The 16,516-nt window shown below is 36.3% G+C and overlaps 1 protein-coding gene and 1 long non-coding RNA gene across 2 annotated transcripts; one reads left to right on the top strand and one right to left on the bottom strand.

Annotated features, from left to right (window-relative positions):
* Window positions 1-763: 763 nt before the first annotated feature.
* LOC145090585 (bifunctional cytosolic FAD synthase/FAD diphosphatase-like) lies at window positions 764-2,094 on the bottom strand. The gene is made up of 5 exons (XM_079028729.1): window positions 1,785-2,094; window positions 1,620-1,701; window positions 1,497-1,547; window positions 1,307-1,387; window positions 764-997 (listed from the first exon to the last, which is right to left on the bottom strand). The coding sequence occupies exons 2-5, from the start codon at window positions 1,689-1,691 to the stop codon at window positions 974-976; spliced, it is 228 nt and encodes a 75-aa protein (XP_078884855.1). The 5' UTR covers window positions 1,692-1,701; window positions 1,785-2,094; the 3' UTR covers window positions 764-973.
* A 4,273-nt stretch (window positions 2,095-6,367) lies between these two features.
* Window positions 6,368-7,513, top strand: LOC145090584 (uncharacterized). The gene is made up of 2 exons (XR_013701658.1): window positions 6,368-7,118; window positions 7,202-7,513. It is a non-coding gene; the product is annotated as an uncharacterized LOC145090584 (long non-coding RNA).
* The last annotated feature ends 9,003 nt before the right edge of the window (window positions 7,514-16,516 follow it).

Raw genomic sequence — 16,516 nt, 5'->3', positions numbered from 1 at the left:
ATGAATCTCAAGGCCTTTACTTGATCCATCTATTGTCCACATTATTCCTGAAATAAGAAACTTTTTGAAACAAGATGTTACATTTACGTCGAAACATTGAGCACCTTGAATTTATACTGACACATGCACAAAAATTAGTTTTTTTTAAGTTAACGAATAAAAATTATTATATATTACCCGATTCATACTAGGAAACATACAAAAATTAAGCACATAAACATAAAAATATTACGTTGAAACGTAGACAAACTTGAATTTAAATCAACACGTTGATAAAGAAAGAACAAGTAATTTTATTTTTTAAAATTAACGAATGAAAGTTTTGAATTCATGTTGAAAAGTTGATCTTTTTAAATGTATACCGACACATATATAAAAATAAGCACGTAAAAATAGTTTTTTGGTTAACGGGCGAAAGTTCTTAAAGAAAATAAAATTGTATATACCACAAATGATAAACACCAAAGTTTAGAAAATGGATGGTGTAAATAACATTTACAAAGTTCAAAGTGAAATTTTAAAAAGTAAATGGATGGAAAAGCCAAAAACTGATAAACATAAAACACTAGGCTATATTTTGTGCATTGTGCAATTATAATTAAAATATTGAAAAATATATATGATTAAAATAAACATATTATTGTTTGTAACTTTAAATTAATAATTTTTATACTAACTAGAAAGGTTGCCCCCGCTACGCGGGGGCAGAAGCTTTCGGTGTTGTTTCCGAATCGATAAATATGACAGACGTAGAAAGTCCAAGGATGAAAAGCCCGGGTTTTGCCTCGGACCGGTTTTTTCATGTTTTTATTAAAAAATATAAAAGTTTTGACTGCAATGACCAGAAGTGTCATATATTTACAGACACCAATTCTGCTAAAAAATCGTAAATTCACTATTCCTAAGATTCATATTGTCGATGTTGGCAAACAACTCGATTCCAAACACGGTTGTCGCGTCCACATCCTTGACCTCAAGCTTTGTCCTCCCATGACCCCTAACATATTAGAAATGGAAAAAAGAAAGAAATTACCTTGCATGATTGATCGCTACATCAGTGATATCCTTTTCTAAATCCATTACAAAATTTTACACACCTAATGTCCAAAGAAGTAGCCACAGAGAAATAAATAATTAAATGATATGGGACGGAGATCCTCGTCATTTTTAACGATTGTCTTTGGTGAAATTTTGATAGTATTTTGTATTATTATTATTATTATTATTATTATTATTACATTTCAAATTAAAATCCATAATTATATATTTCATAAAATAAAAAGAAAATAAAATGCAAATGACTCACCAAACAAACATTAAGAGTTTTGGCAACTCCTGCAATGGAAACATGTGAAGGTAATGGACCAACTCCTCCATATAAGAAAACCTGTATAAATATTTATTTTATTAACATTTCATTTCACCAATTTCAGAATATGAAAAATAAAAAATGATAACATACATATTTACACATTTACATGTGATAAATGGCATACCATGTAACTTTTAGACTTTTGGATTTCAACTTCTTGAGCTACATAATCTACCTATATAGAACAAATAAACTGTCAATTCAGGGGTAATTCGGTAAATAGTGTGAAATCATAACTTGATACAACATCAATATGGGAAACACTCCAACGAATAGAATGAAGCTTCCTACACAACAAATGTCTTAATTCATCCTCCATCTTTCCAGAACTGAGCAATGTGAAATCATAAACATTAGTCAACACATAACAGATTATAAGAATAATAATACAAATAATAATGAAGAAACTTACAGAATTTCATCACCAACTGCTATGATTGAGGCTGAAGGGGTGTTTTCTTGATGTCATTCCACACCTTTGACTCCATCTTTGACTTTTTTAGGTAAGTTTTTGGCTCTTCCAGCTCTTTCTAATCTTCCATCTGAAAGCATATATGCAGGCTTCGACTTCTCCTTACCAGAATCTTTAATGCATACCAATGCATTTGGAGTTGTGTATTATTAACAATAGAAAACCATCATTTAAAACAATATATGTTACAAAAATCATTTAGAATAAGAAAATAATTAAATACCATATGCTAATAAATGTTATGAAATATAAAAAACGCTTTTTAATATAATATTACCAAAAAAAATGATTTTTAACTTACACAGAGTGTTTGCATCGGCTGTAATTCCGCAAATATGTTTTGCCTCAACTGTTATAATGAAAAAAAATAAAGTAATATATATATATATATATATATATATATATATATATATATATATATATATATATATAAATTACATATGAAATCTTGTCATTAAAATGTACCTCCTCTTGTCTGCACTTTGGAATAAGTTCATTCAATGCACTATGCTAAAAAAAATATGTGTTCCCGTAAACAAATATAAATTTGGTTAACTTGTACATACAAACACTCCTAAAAGATCAAAAATGGTACCTTTTTCAACTTCAAAATTATCATGGGTTGAGAAATAAAAGATATGTTCTAACACATGCACTTCATATGAACAATAGGGTGTTTCAATGTGCTTAGAAACAAGAAAAATGAATTGAATTGAGTTAAATTAGTATTGATTCTAAATATGAAAATGAGTAAGTTTTACGAATGTTAACTAAATGATGAAGTTATTCTTATTAATCTTCAATGGATGGATAAATCAATTTTGTTTCAGACTATTGGACTCTTTAGGTACCACACAATCAGTTTTAGATGTTCTATCAAAATAATGTCACATACAACTCCTTTAAGCTGATTGGTTCATCTTATTATTGAAATACTAAAAATCAGATTACCCCTTTCAAAAGTTGGTAGTTTTAATAGCTATAATGGATACCTCTTTCTTTTTCTAATAACTGGAAAACAAACTCGGGTTACACCTCAAAAGCTGTAATTGTATCCCGCTAAGGAAGCCTGAACAAAATAAGAAAATAGATGATCAAACAAATCTAATTAACTATTGAATCAAGTAAAGTAAGGCGGAATAAATACATTAATTGGCTCAGACATTTCATCGAACGCCTTATAGGCATGTTTGTCATCCAAAACCCACTTCCCAAACCTGTAGTAAGGAAGTCGTCCCCTTTTTCATGTTCAATCACATGATTCTGCAGGTGTGACGGTTGCAAAGCTGAAAGACTGACGTTCAATATGAACCGGTTCATATTTAGCCTTGATTTTGTGGTTTTTGTTGGTCATGTTTGATGAACCGGCATAAACCCAGATACATTTGTCAAAATGCTTATATAAACAACAAAAGAAGAAGAAGAAGTAACGCACGAAGAAATCATGAAGTCATAAATCTGATATAACTATTTCTTGTAGATAATCAGAGGTTTGCAGTGTAATCGATGTCGGACGGTTTCCGAATCCTGAAGAAGTATTGATGTAGGTCATTCTCAAATCTAAAGGAGACGTAAAATCGAGAATTGTGGTGGCGGTGGGAAGCAGGCGAGGTGTAGAAGATGGATTCGAGTGAAAGATAGAAGTTCGGGTGGAAGATAGATAAAAGCAGTCGGTAATGAAGAATTACCGGTGGAACCATGAGATCGGAAAAAAACGCTAGCAATCCAAAAGTGATTAGGTGGGAAAACGGTGAAGACAACATGCGTCAAACACGTAGCAACAAAAATCGATCAAATGGCAGAAAGTGCACAAAAAACAAAGACGGAAAAAGAAAGCCAAAAGTAGACATGTATATATAAAGGAAGGACCATTTTTGCCAAATCCTTAGCCACTTTACTGTTGCTAAGGTAGGATAATTTTAATATATATATATATATATATATATATATATATATATATATATATATATATATATATATATATATAATTTGTTATAAAACATTCTAAATATTTTAAATAAATGATAGCATTATGAAACATGGATGTACGAAATTATTTTCCTAATCAATTTATGACTATCAAATAATAGATCTCATATTATTCTATTTAAAGTTGCATTATCTTAATAGCTACTATCCGTGAAAATAAAAACAAAACTCAATTTAGATAGACATATTTTATCCTCTCTAATAAATGAAAGCTTTTTGCAACTTGTCACACTTTCTTTCAATTTGCTAATGTAATTTTGTGGTTATTTTGAATTTTTTTTCCACATGTCATTATATGAATTTTTCTATTTTATTAAATTTCACATAATATTTTAATGTAATAATTACAATAAATGTAGTAATATATGGATATTAATTTCATTAATAAACTTACCTTTTAATTTCAAAATTTTCAAAATTAAAGCTCATTAGTATGTTTTCTTTATTTAAATTATTTTTTTAATTTAAAAGATAAATAAATTCAATATAATAATTCATTATTTTTCTTATAAATTCAAAGTTTTCAAATATTTTGACCTTTATATTTAACTATTTCTTTTTAAATTAACTTATTTAATATATGGGTCTCACAACTACTCTGATATTATTTCAATGAAATATATTTGTATGTTGTGTGTGAATTTGGAATTACAATGTAGGTTTTATCTTTAACATCTATTTATACCTTTATTATTTTTAATAAATTTTAAAACTATCTTTTGATACGTGTTTTATATTTAAACTCTTAATTTTTTTAATTTAATTTAAACTATCAATATTGAGGAAAAAATTATTATTATGAAAATAATTTTTAATCAACTTTTTTTTTGTTAATTTGACATTTTTATTTAGATCTTCTAGTAAAACTTTTTAACTATTTAGAAAAAATAGGTTTTGAATATATTAAAAAAATTATGTTTTGAATTAAACATCATATTTAGATTAACAAACTATATATATTATATATAGAATACATAATTAATATTGAATTTATAATAATATTAGATTTAATGTATTAATTTAAAAAGAAGCTGAAAAGTTTGGGGTTTCAAATGAATGTGGTTGAAGAAAATATCTCTATTATCTATTATAATAAATGGAAGTTTATTTTGACACATGTCAATCTTTTATGAGTTTTAACATTTATCATTTTGTGATATTTTTGAAATAAATAATATCTACATGTCAATTTTTTTTTTTTTTTTTTAATTTTAAAATTAAAAAGCCACGTAATATTTATACTTATATATGTAAAGTATAAATGTAATAAATGTGAGAGTAAATTGCAATTAATATCTTTTTTTATTCCTTTTTTCAAAATTTTATTTTAAAAAATGGTTATTATTTACACTTTGATATTTAATATTTTTTTTAATAACCTGTGTAATATATGAGTTTTACATCTAGTAAATATATATAGATAGACAGATAGAAAGGTCAGTCGTATACGTGTCCTTTGGAAGCGGTGGAACATTATCATCCGAGCAAATTACAGAGCTGGCTTGGGGATTGGAGCTGAGCGAACAAAGATTTGTTTGGGTCGTCCGACCACCTGCTGGACATATTAAAGATGGGTCTTTTTTCGAATCTGGTCATTCAGGTGAACAAAATGATCAAGCAGATTATCTTCCAGACGGGTTCTTGAACCGAACCAAGAAAATGGGTTTTGTTTTGCATTCATGGGCCCCACAAGTGGAGATTTTGAACCACGCGTTGATTGGGGTTTCTGACACACTGTGGATGGAACTCAACGTTAGAGAGCATTGGCAGTGGGGTAGCGATGATTGCATGGGCGTTGTATGCAGAAAAGAGGATGAATGCAACGATGCTGACGGGAGGAGCTGAAGGTGGTGGTGAGGCCGGAGGTGTTGCCGACGAAGAAAGTGGTCGGGAGGGAGGAGGTAGAGAAGATGGTGAAGTGTTTGATAGAGGGTGAAGAAGGAAAAGCGATAAGAAAGAAAGTAAAGAAGTTAAAGGAAGGTGTGGAGGAGGCAATGAGCGTAAATGGTTCGTCTTATATTTCTACATATAAATTTGTCGAGGATTGTTGGTCTTGAATTTAGCTGTCAATCTGAGCATGTCTTAAGTGACGGAAGCAATAAGTATGAATGGTTCGGATGTTACATTTGAGCATGTTGTATTCTTTGGCTACAAACTAGTTTTAAAGTTGCACATTTGTTATTTTAAAAGGTTTTTGTTTTGGATTTGATGTCGTGAAGATTTAATAACTATTTTGTCTTTAATGTATATTTCATTTTCAACTTTCTTTCATTTAGTTTAATATATATTAGTAACGAATTTGAACTATCCGGTACTAATTTGGTAAAAATAATTTCAAAGGAAGGGCTCAAATGGTTATTTTTTTTATTCAAAGTTTGAAGATTTAGATTCATACTGTTAAAAATAGCCAAATGAGGGGCTGTTTGTTAATAAATGGAATTACCTTTTGGAGATTGGGACCTAATTTGAATAAAGGATTTAACGGTGCGGACATTTTAGTCATTTCATAAAATGACTTCAACTTAGGGCTCAGAAGCCCCCGACTCTTACTCTCTTTTGTTTTGATGGGGTAGAGGATATGAATCGTTCCCAAAGGAGGTCACCAAGGAAGTCGATTATAGACGCGAAGGGGCAATCGGCGACCAGAAGGGAGCACGATGGTTCGTCGCTCGACTCGCAATCGGTGGCGGCCTCCGTCGTTCGACTAGACCGAAGAAGAAGGATCGAAGCAGCGAGGCGGCTGTGACTTCGGACTAGAAGAAAGAGACGAAGCAGCGTGGCTGCTCGTCTCCAGTCTTGGAAGGAGTTGCGAAGGAAAACGAGATGGCTGCGAGGCCTGATGGCGGTCGTCATCTCCCGAAGAAGATGGAGCGCCTCCGATGCCTGGAATTTGCCTTCGGTCGTCGACCGATCATGAAGAAAAAGGAGCGCCTCCGTTCTTTGACCGGTTGTGTAGAAGAACTAAGGTAGAAGTCAAAACGGGTCTTCAATTTCTGGACTGACCGAATAGAAGAAGATGAACGGAAGCAGCCATGGCTAGCAGGACAATCATCGATCATGGTAGCTAGGGCGTTTGGGTGGTTCTTCTTCAGTAGAAAAAAATGAACGGGATCAGCAACATGTGTGGTTTTGATTGTTTTGATATAAAATCGATGGGGTTTTTGAAGTGTTTGGGTTTGATTGCTTGGCAGGAAGAAGGAAACACGAAGAAGAAATGCGCTACTGCCCTCTTGGTTGTTCTTGGCAGCAATCGAAGGAGGAGAAGAAGGAATAAGAGAGGGGGATGTGGGTTTTAGTCTTCTTAGTGATCGGAATTGCAGCTTCACCTCCGGTGGTTTTCTTTCAACTGTTTTTCTTTCTCGTTGCAGGTAACAAACACGAAGGAACAAGCAACAGAGAGTAGTCTATGGTGGAGTGGTGTGTTGCACGATCTGTAGGTGGCTGAGAGGGGCTGAAGGATTGGGACTGCCACCGCCGGCGAAGAATTGCCGGCCCAAATCTTCTTCTTCACTGATTCTACAACGAGGGGGGTTTTGAAAAAAAATTTTATTATTTTACAAGATTTTATTGGATTTTAATTGATTTGTTTTACAAAGATTAGATTTTTAAGAGATATTTGATGTAAAATCAAATGGTGTATTTTATTTGTTTATTTATTTTATGATGCAATCTTTGATTCTCGGTTCTTGTGACATCGATCCTGACTCCATAATATTTTTATGAAATTGTCTATAGATTGCCCACGTCGTTGTGATTTCAGAAACGCGGACAGAATTTGATTCCGAGATACCAAACTCCGTGAATTAGCGTTTAAAGTTTTGCAATTAAATGGATCAGATTCGACTTATATTTCGAATTTGATTTTGGTCGATGATAAAAATTATAAAATTATAATAAAATAATAGACCATAGTCTTAATTTAAAAATGTGTTCAGTAATAATTTACGAGGCTTGTAGCTATCCCAAAAGAAACAGTGCACGGTTTGTTTTAAGTAAAATCAAATAAATATTGATTTTTGTAATTTTAAAGAGGCGTAACTTTCTCATACGACCTCTGTTTTGGACTTTCATTATTTCCATGAAGTCAGGAGAACGTAATCTACTCAAATTTCTTATCCATAACTCTCAAATATATTTAATGCAAAAAATTTATTTTTAACACCACAAATAGACTTCATTTTTGTTGGTTTTTTTATTCAATCTTCAACATAGACGGTTTAAGTATCTTAGGATGTTCTAAAAGGAATTATAAATATAATATATTTAACATACATTAGAAACATAAAATTACACACAATTGGTTATTAATACATATCGGTTCACGGTGGATTGACCGCTGAACTCTGACCAATTTTTACCAATTGTTACATTATCTCCTTATTGAAAGAAATTTTGTCCCGAAATTCAACGTGCAGATAAAAATATTATAAAACAACCGGTGATGATTTCTTTTCGCTTGATCCATACATGATCTTTCTAAAGTCGATTTAAGCCGCGTAGCTCTAGATTAGATAACTGATCCATTATATGACTTTACCACAAGTCACCACTAAATAAGGAATATGGTATATGACCGAATCAAATATTTTAAAGATCATCGAGTTTTATATACAATTTAATCGCGTGTACTTTCCCAATTATGAAATATTCTCATAGTTTCCTAGCTCACTTCATTGAAACAGAGATAACAAGTGTGTCATCGGACTGACACTCCTTGAGATTTAACGTATGAAAGAGTGTTGTGCACATCGTTTAGTTTTCGAGATAACTTGATGTAAATATTAGGACCAAATTCTGTCTACAAATCTCGAAGGTCCTTTGAGTCGTGGTTTAACTTGACTCGTTATCTAAGCCAAATTATTCTTCTAAAAGAGAAGGCATTTTAAAGCTTACACAGTCTCTGACTTGGAAGTCAATAGGCTTACATCTTTTATTCATATAACTCTATTGTCATTTGTGTATAATCTGTAATCTCTTTCCTATTCACATAATATTTTTTGTGATCTCTTGATTGAATTTTGGATCAAAATCCAGCGCATCACTTGCATGCTCTTTGTTCAGTTTTGTATCTCCAATCATTGTTTAATACATCTAGGGTTGACACTCTCACCCATATAAGTCTTCAAATGGTAATCTTTGCTTTCATGTATGTTCATCACTTCAATTCTCTCAAATCTAAGCACATTAGGTCATAGCATCGATGAATAGGACCATTTAACATGTGAGCTTTATTCAAAACTATGCTTACGTGTTCACTGTACTTAGGAGTACAAATTTGGCTCATAAAGTATCGTGTTCCGTCATCCCTGAGCTTGACATGTTTATCTAGTCTTCACAGAGCTTCACTCACAAAGCTTTTCTCTCTTAGAATCTCGAGTAAAACTTTTCGAACTTGATATGTAAGTTTGAATGGACGGTCATAGATAATACTTGTACTCAGTAGGGTCTAGTACGTTCTTTTCGGCTCAAGATATTTTCTAACATGTAAATCTTATTACAATGTTAGCAGATCTCACACATCATGATGACAATAAATTTCTCATTTATGTCCTTCAACCAATAGCAGAGGCAAACCTCATCTCAATTTACCTATGTGCACCTTAATCCATTATGTACATGTCGTTGTGTACGAATAGGTTTTCTGTTCTTTCGAAAAGGTAGGATTGGTGCGTAACACCATAGTTGTTCCAACATATGGAACACAATCTCTTGCTTATCTTTCCAGTTGGACTTTGTTTCATTTTGGTGTTAATGTAGTTGATAGTTGGGCTACCATAATGAAGTTCCTGATAGAATCATTGGTAGTAGCCAACATAAATTCTTTTGTTGTTAAAATTCCAGTGTTCATTCCTTGGGATGAAGTGTTCACTTAAACTTCCACATTTGATCAAATCCTTCACATTTGATTAAATTCTTCACATTGGATTAAATCTTGGTGAGTCGAAAAGTTCACAACAGTCAATCGTTTGATTTTTTGGGTAGGAATGAAATTTTAGGTTTTCTCCGGCTTTTCATCATAAATAATCATGGTTTTCTCATGGGTAGATTTGGCCACACCGCAAGCACAACATGCCAAAATAATCTCTAATTATCCGTAAGTCCCCACCTCGTGGCAGCCTAAGGCCACACTGTCACACCCCCGAACCAGACGGCGGAAACGTCCGGGGGCTGTCGTGACTCAATTGTATACCATGACATTGAATATATATGAAACATAACAACATTCGTCACCATTCATCAATACAGTACAACCAGTAGTGTTTACATGAAATTCATTGGTTAACATTACATTCCCAAAAATTAAATTGTTCAATTCATACATAGATAAACTGCAACCGTCACTGAATATGATTTCCCTTGGTTCACTGGTTCCCTGAGAATACAAGTATTTTGAAAAACGTCAACATATGAAATGTTGGTGAGTTCATAAGTAATGTTTGAAATCCAATGTTTGTATTGTTTGAAAACCACCAGAAAATCCGATATTTTCTGAAATGAAAAACTTTCGAAAATGTTTGTGGAGATCCATAGGTATGCATGTTTGTTTCTATACTTGTGAAAATTGTTTATTAAAAATTATATGCGTTTCGAATCCGATATGTTTGAAAAACCTAGGAAAACCCGATGTTTTCCTAATCCTTTGAAAAACCGTTATGTTGCGTTGAAACCATTACAAAGATAGGAGTGTCATTCCCAGGCGACGTTGGATTATTTTTGAGCATGATTATTTACTACAAACCCGCATTACACAAACGCCCGGTTCATAGTAGTACTAACGATCCCGAAGGCGTCGTTCGTACAAATCACGTTATCCAGCCGCCCTGACTATGTGTCGTCCCACATCCGAAGAGTAAGAGGACACGAAGGCCTCGATGACTCTTTTAATCGGTTGGGGATAATATGCGTGCGAGGGGTCCCCGACCCGCCTCGTAAAATATGCAGACTTTTCTAGCAATACCAAGGACCCTTGGGTACCAGTGGTATACAAGCCATTGAAAGTCCCTCTACGTTGTGCCGAGTCGGTGAAACTCAACACTTCGTAGAAAATATGCGTCTTCGGGCCTTAAGATCAGGTCATTGGGCTAGCTAGGCCCAACAAGCAAGATTTTACACTTTTGGGGCCCGAAGATGGTGCGTAGACGTCTGTGCACACTCGTATGTAAGCTAAGTTCCCAAACGTTATTTATATGAACCGTAGTGTCGTAGAGTTAGTAGTTGTAGATTTCTATTGGCTCGAGACCGAGCCAATTCGTTTAACAACGACTTTTGGTATTGTAATGTGTTGTATTTCGTCGATAGTCACGATGCTATTATTTAATCAAATTGTGTATATTGAATTAGCCTTGAAATATTTCTGTTTTCAGCCCCTCATTATTTGTAAAATTTACATTTTCACCCCTTTTATTTAATATTTCCCGGTTTGGTCCTTAAATTAATTTTCTTGACATTTTAACACCAAAAATTATTGAAATTAATATTTTTCAGCATATTTTTCATAGAAAACAGTTTAAGTCCCTGAAAATGCAGTTTTCTCGGTTTTAATCCCTTCTTTTCGCAACTTTGACAATTTTGGCCCAAATTGGAAATTTTTTGCAACTTTGGTCCTTTTTAAATTTAAAAAGCATTTTAAACCTTTGAAAAGGATTTGGAACACTTATAGTCCACTGTTTTACAGAAAATCACAATTTTGGCCCTCCAAAACAGAAAAATTCGCATAATGGGCCTCATTGGGCCAAAAATGTCATTTTTAGCCCATTAAGCTTGGAATTTATGTTTTTAATCCCCTAAATGAGTATATTTCCAGAAATTGATTTATGGAAACTGTTTTGGCACACTTCATCCAGTAGAATTCGTGATATGCCAATTTGGACCCTTAATTTTGTATTTTTCACATTTTAGGCCCAAAATTTGTGTTTTTAATCCAAAGAAAATTGTTACTAAACCATTTAACCATTTTTCTTTAAACACTTTGTATGTAGAAATATATTTGAAGCTAAAATCATTTTTCACAAGATATATCTCGGTTTTGAGGGGTATTATGGCTAGATCCAACATTATAACACACAAAAGCATACATATAAGCATGGAAATCATACAAGGCATACAAAACACATATAGATCTACACTTTCACTTGTATTCCCCCCCCCACAAAACTCATAAAAACAGAAAATAGGGGGTATGAAGCTCACCTTGGGTGTGGGGGCTCGGTTTTGCAAAGAAAATGGAAGGAAAATGAAGTGATTTTTGGCCTTAGCTCCCTTTGATGAAGATCTCGAGTTTTGAGAGGGTTCTAGGATGCAAGATCACGATTTTTGCATAGATTAGGAAAGGATTTTGATAAAAAAAAAGAATTTAGTTCATAGATTCAAGCAACTCTTACCTTAGATGAAGAATTTTGTGGAGATTTCTTCTTGAATGCCTCCTAATTTTCGAGATTTTTGGAGAGGGGAGAAGGGAGTGTTCTTGAGTAATCTAGAGAGAATTTGAGAGATTTGTGAGTGTGTGTGTGTGTTTCGGCCGAGAGTGAGAGAGAGGAAGGAGTGAGGTGATTTTGAAGTGATACTTGCATGGGAAAAGGGAATATTTTGCATGGAAATCCTATGGACAATAATGAGGTGGCATGGGAAAGTCAAACCCTCCTCTTGGGCTTGATGTGGGCCGAAAACATGGAAGGAAAAGGAAATTTTTGGGCTTTTTGCTCCCAAGCCCAATATTAGTGTTAATTAGGGTGTGTTTTAAGTCTAAAGGAGTGTGGTATGATTTTTCCATTTTTATTGGACTAGTTTAGATTATTCATGTATCAAGGCTTTTAATTCATTTCCTTCTAGGCCCAACATGGCCCAAAATGTTGAAATAAATAAATGTGGGTCCAATTAGAGCCCAATTAGGGTTCTAAGCCCATGATAGTCTAATTGGAAGCTTATTGGTCCGTTTGGATCCAATAAGGAAGTTCTAGTCCAAAATAGACTTAACAAGAACTTCTAGGGTTTTCCAATTGTTTGATGACTACTTGTAGTACTTGTATGATGTATTTGATTGAAGTTTTTGATTCACATTTACTTGAATGTATAGATTACATGGCTCAAAATTTCCAGTTGTGACATCATCCCCCCGTTAGAGGGAATTTCGTCCCGAAATTCTGTTTGAAAGCTAGATTTGAGAATGCTAGAATAGGTGAGGGTACTTCTGCTTCATTTGATCTTCGCGTTCCCATGTGAATTCTGGCCCACGCTTTGCGTTCCACCGTACCTTCACGATCGGGATGCGGCTCTGCTTAGTACGCTTCACCTCCCTGTCCATGATTTCGATTGGTTCTTCGACGAACAGGAGATTCTCATTGATTTCGATTTCGTCAAGAGGAATGACAAGGGTTTCATCTGATAGGCACTTTTTCTGATTAGAGACATGAAACACGGGGTGTACACCGTTTAGTTCCGCGGGTAGTTGTAGTCTGTAGGCTACCGAACCTATTCGGGCGACGATTTCGAAAGGTCCAATGTATCGCGGGTTCAGCTTTCCCCGTTTTCCGAAACGTATAACCCCTTTCCAGGGTGAGACTTTCAACAATACTCGATCACCGACCTGGAATTCTAAGGGCTTTCGTCGTTTGTCGGCGTAGCTCTTTTGTCTGTCACGCGACGCTTGCAATCGAGCTCTGATCTGAACGATCTTCTCTGTGGTTTCGCGAATAATCTCTGGTCCTGTTAGTGTCCTGTTCGACGTATGCGTTCTTGCTAGCTGGGTGTCACCTACTTCAGCCCAACATAACGGTGATCTACATTTACGCCCATACAGTGCTTCGAAAGGGGCCACCTTGATGCTCGAATGATAACTATTGTTATATGAGAATTCGATCAACGGCAGGTGGGTATCCCAAGACTTTCCAAAGTCTATCACACAAGCACGAAGCATGTCTTCAAGCGTCTGAATGGTTCGTTCGCTTTGACCGTCCGTTTGTGGGTGATACGCGGTGCTCATATCGAGATGAGTTCCCATTGCCTTGTGGAGTGATTGCCAAAACCGCGACGTGAACCTACTGTCCCTATCCGAGATGATAGATTTTGGCACTCCATGGAGTCTTACGATCTCTCGTAGGTACAACCGCGTCAGTCTCTCCATCTTGTAGGACTCTTTGATTGGTAGGAAATGGGCAGATTTCGTCAGTCGGTCGATTATTACCCATATGGTGTCCAGTCCGTCCGACGTCTTGGGCAGCTTGGTCACGAAGTCCATAGAAATCCCCTCCCATTTCCACTCAGGGATTGCCGGTTGCTGTAACAATCCGGAAGGTTTCTGGTACTCCACTTTTACTTTGGCGCACGTAAGGCACTTACCAACATAAGTCGCGATTTCCGCCTTCATGTTAGGCCACCAATAGTGTTGCTTGATGTCCAAATACATCTTGTCCGAACCGGGATGAATGGAGTATCGTGTCTTGTGGGCTTCCTTCATAACGGTCTCCCTAAATCCTCCGATTCTTGGGACCCAAATACGGTTCATGAAGTAGTATACCCCATTCTCTTTGACTTCCAGGTTCTTCTCCATTCCGCGTAATGCCTCGCTAATTCTATTTTCCGCTTTCATAGCCTCTGCCTGAACTGATGCAATTTGAGTGGCCAGATGAGACTGAATGGTTATCGAGTGCGTTTTCGTACGACGATTAGAGTACTCCTTCCGACTTAAGGCATCGGCTACTACGTTGGCCTTGCCTGGATGGTACTTGATCTCGCATTCGTAGTCGTTTAACAATTCCATCCATCTTCGTTGTCTCATGTTCAGCTCCTTCTGATTCAAGATGTGCTGGAGGCTCTTGTGGTCCGTGAAGATGGTGCACTTTGTGCCGTACAGGTAGTGCCTCCAAATTTTCAGAGCGAAGACCACGGCTCCCAGTTCTAGGTCATGGGTCGTGTAATTTACTTCGTGTGTCTTTAGTTGGCGGGACGCGTATGCTATCACTCTTCCACGTTGCATGAGAACGCAACCTAGGCCTTGATTCGACGCGTCACAGTAGACTACAAAATCTTCCGTTCCTTCGGGTAGAGATAGCACAGGAGCGCTACAGAGGGCTTGCTTCAAGGTTCGAAACGCAATCTCTTGTCGGTCTGTCCACTTGAATGGCACGCTCTTTTGCGTAAGCAAGGTAAGCGGCTTGGCGATCTTAGAGAAGTTTTGGATGAATCTCCTATAGTAGCCTGCTAGGCCTAAGAACTGACGAATTTCGGTGGGCGTAGTCGGAGTTGACCATCCTTCCACCGCTTTGACCTTAGAGGGATCCACATGAATTCCGTCTTGGCTAACTACGTGGCCTAGGAAATTAACACTCCGGAGCCAGAACTCGCACTTGGGGAGTTTGGCGTATAGCTTTTCCGTTCGCAGAGTTTCTAGGATCTGTCGGAGGTGTTGGCCATGCTCCTCTTTGTTTCGAGAATAGACGAGGATGTCGTCGATAAACACGATGACGAAGTTGTCCAAGAACGGTCGACAGATTCGATTCATTAGGTCCATGAATGCGGCGGGTGCATTTGTTAGACCGAAGGGCATTACGACGAATTCATAATGTCCGTAGCGGGTTCGAAAGGCGGTTTTAGGAATATCCTCTTCTCGGAATTTGATTTGATGGTATCCGGACCGTAAATCTATTTTAGAAAAATAACTAGCTCCTTGGAGCTGGTCGAATAGATCATCGATTCGTGGGAGTGGGTAGCGGTTTTTGACAGTGAGTTTGTCTAACTCTCTATAATCGATGCACATTCTGAAAGATCCGTCCTTCTTCTTGACAAAGAGCACCGGAGCTCCCCACGGCGAGTAGCTAGGTCGGATAAATCCCTTGTCCAGAAGCTCACTGAGTTGGCTGGACAATTCCTGCATTTCAGCAGGTGCCAACCGATATGGCGATTTAGCGAAAGGAGTTGCTCCTGGAACGAGGTCGATTCGGAACTCAACCTGTCTCTCTGGGGGTACTCCTGGAAGGTCTTCGGGAAACACGTCCGGAAATTCACACGCTACAGGAATGTCTTGGATGTTAGTTTCTTCTTTGGTCTTGTCAACTATGTGAGCCAAGAACGCCAAATTGTTCTTTCGCAAGTGTTTTTGTGCTTGGATGCACGAGATGAGACGAAGATTCGTACTGGGTTTATCTCCGTAAATTACTAGGGTTTCGTGATTTGGGAGACGAAGGCGAATGGCCTTCTCATGGCACATAATCTCAGCATGGTGGGGGCTTAACCAATCCATGCCGATAATCACATCGAAACTCCTAATTGATACTGGCATCAGATCTATTCGTAAGACGTGTTGGTTGAGGGTTAGGGTACATCCGATGTAGATCTCCCTAGTGGATTCGGTTTTCCCATTGGCCATTTCCACCGTATAGGTTTCATTTAGCTTCTAGGGTTGTTGTTTTAATAAATGTTTAAACTTCTCGCTTACGAAACTTCGCTCCGCTCCGGTATCAAATAAGATGCATGCATAAGTGTGGTTTAGGAGAAACGTACCGGTCACAATTGCGGGGTCTTGAACTGCATCACTCTGACCCATAGTCAGCATTCTTCCTGCTCCTCTGTTTCCTGAGTTGTTGTTGTTGTTAGGGCAATCTCGACGGAAATGCCCCGTCCTTCCACACCCAAAACAGGTGTGGCTAGGCCCTGCGTTGTTGCCGCCGGTATTGGTGTTGATGTTATTG

The sequence above is a fragment of the Lactuca serriola genome, chromosome 2, assembly GCF_051521515.1.
Source record: "Lactuca serriola cultivar US96UC23 chromosome 2, Lser_US96UC23_V15, whole genome shotgun sequence".
In the NCBI taxonomy this organism is placed as follows: Eukaryota; Viridiplantae; Streptophyta; class Magnoliopsida; order Asterales; family Asteraceae; genus Lactuca; species Lactuca serriola.
The sequence above is the reverse complement of the archived record's forward strand: the minus strand, read 5'-3'. Positions and strand labels throughout refer to the sequence as shown.

Coding starts and splice junctions, on each gene's coding strand:
- LOC145090585 (XM_079028729.1), bottom strand. CDS start 1,691: ATGGAGGATGAATTAAGACATTTGTTGTGTAGGAAGCTTCATTCTATT. Junction 1,548..1,619: donor GGAGTGTTTCCCATATTGAT/GTTGTATCAAGT, acceptor TGTTCTATATAG/GTAGATTATGTAGCTCAAGA. Junction 1,388..1,496: donor AAAAGTCTAAAAGTTACATG/GTATGCCATTTA, acceptor ATATTTATACAG/GTTTTCTTATATGGAGGAGT.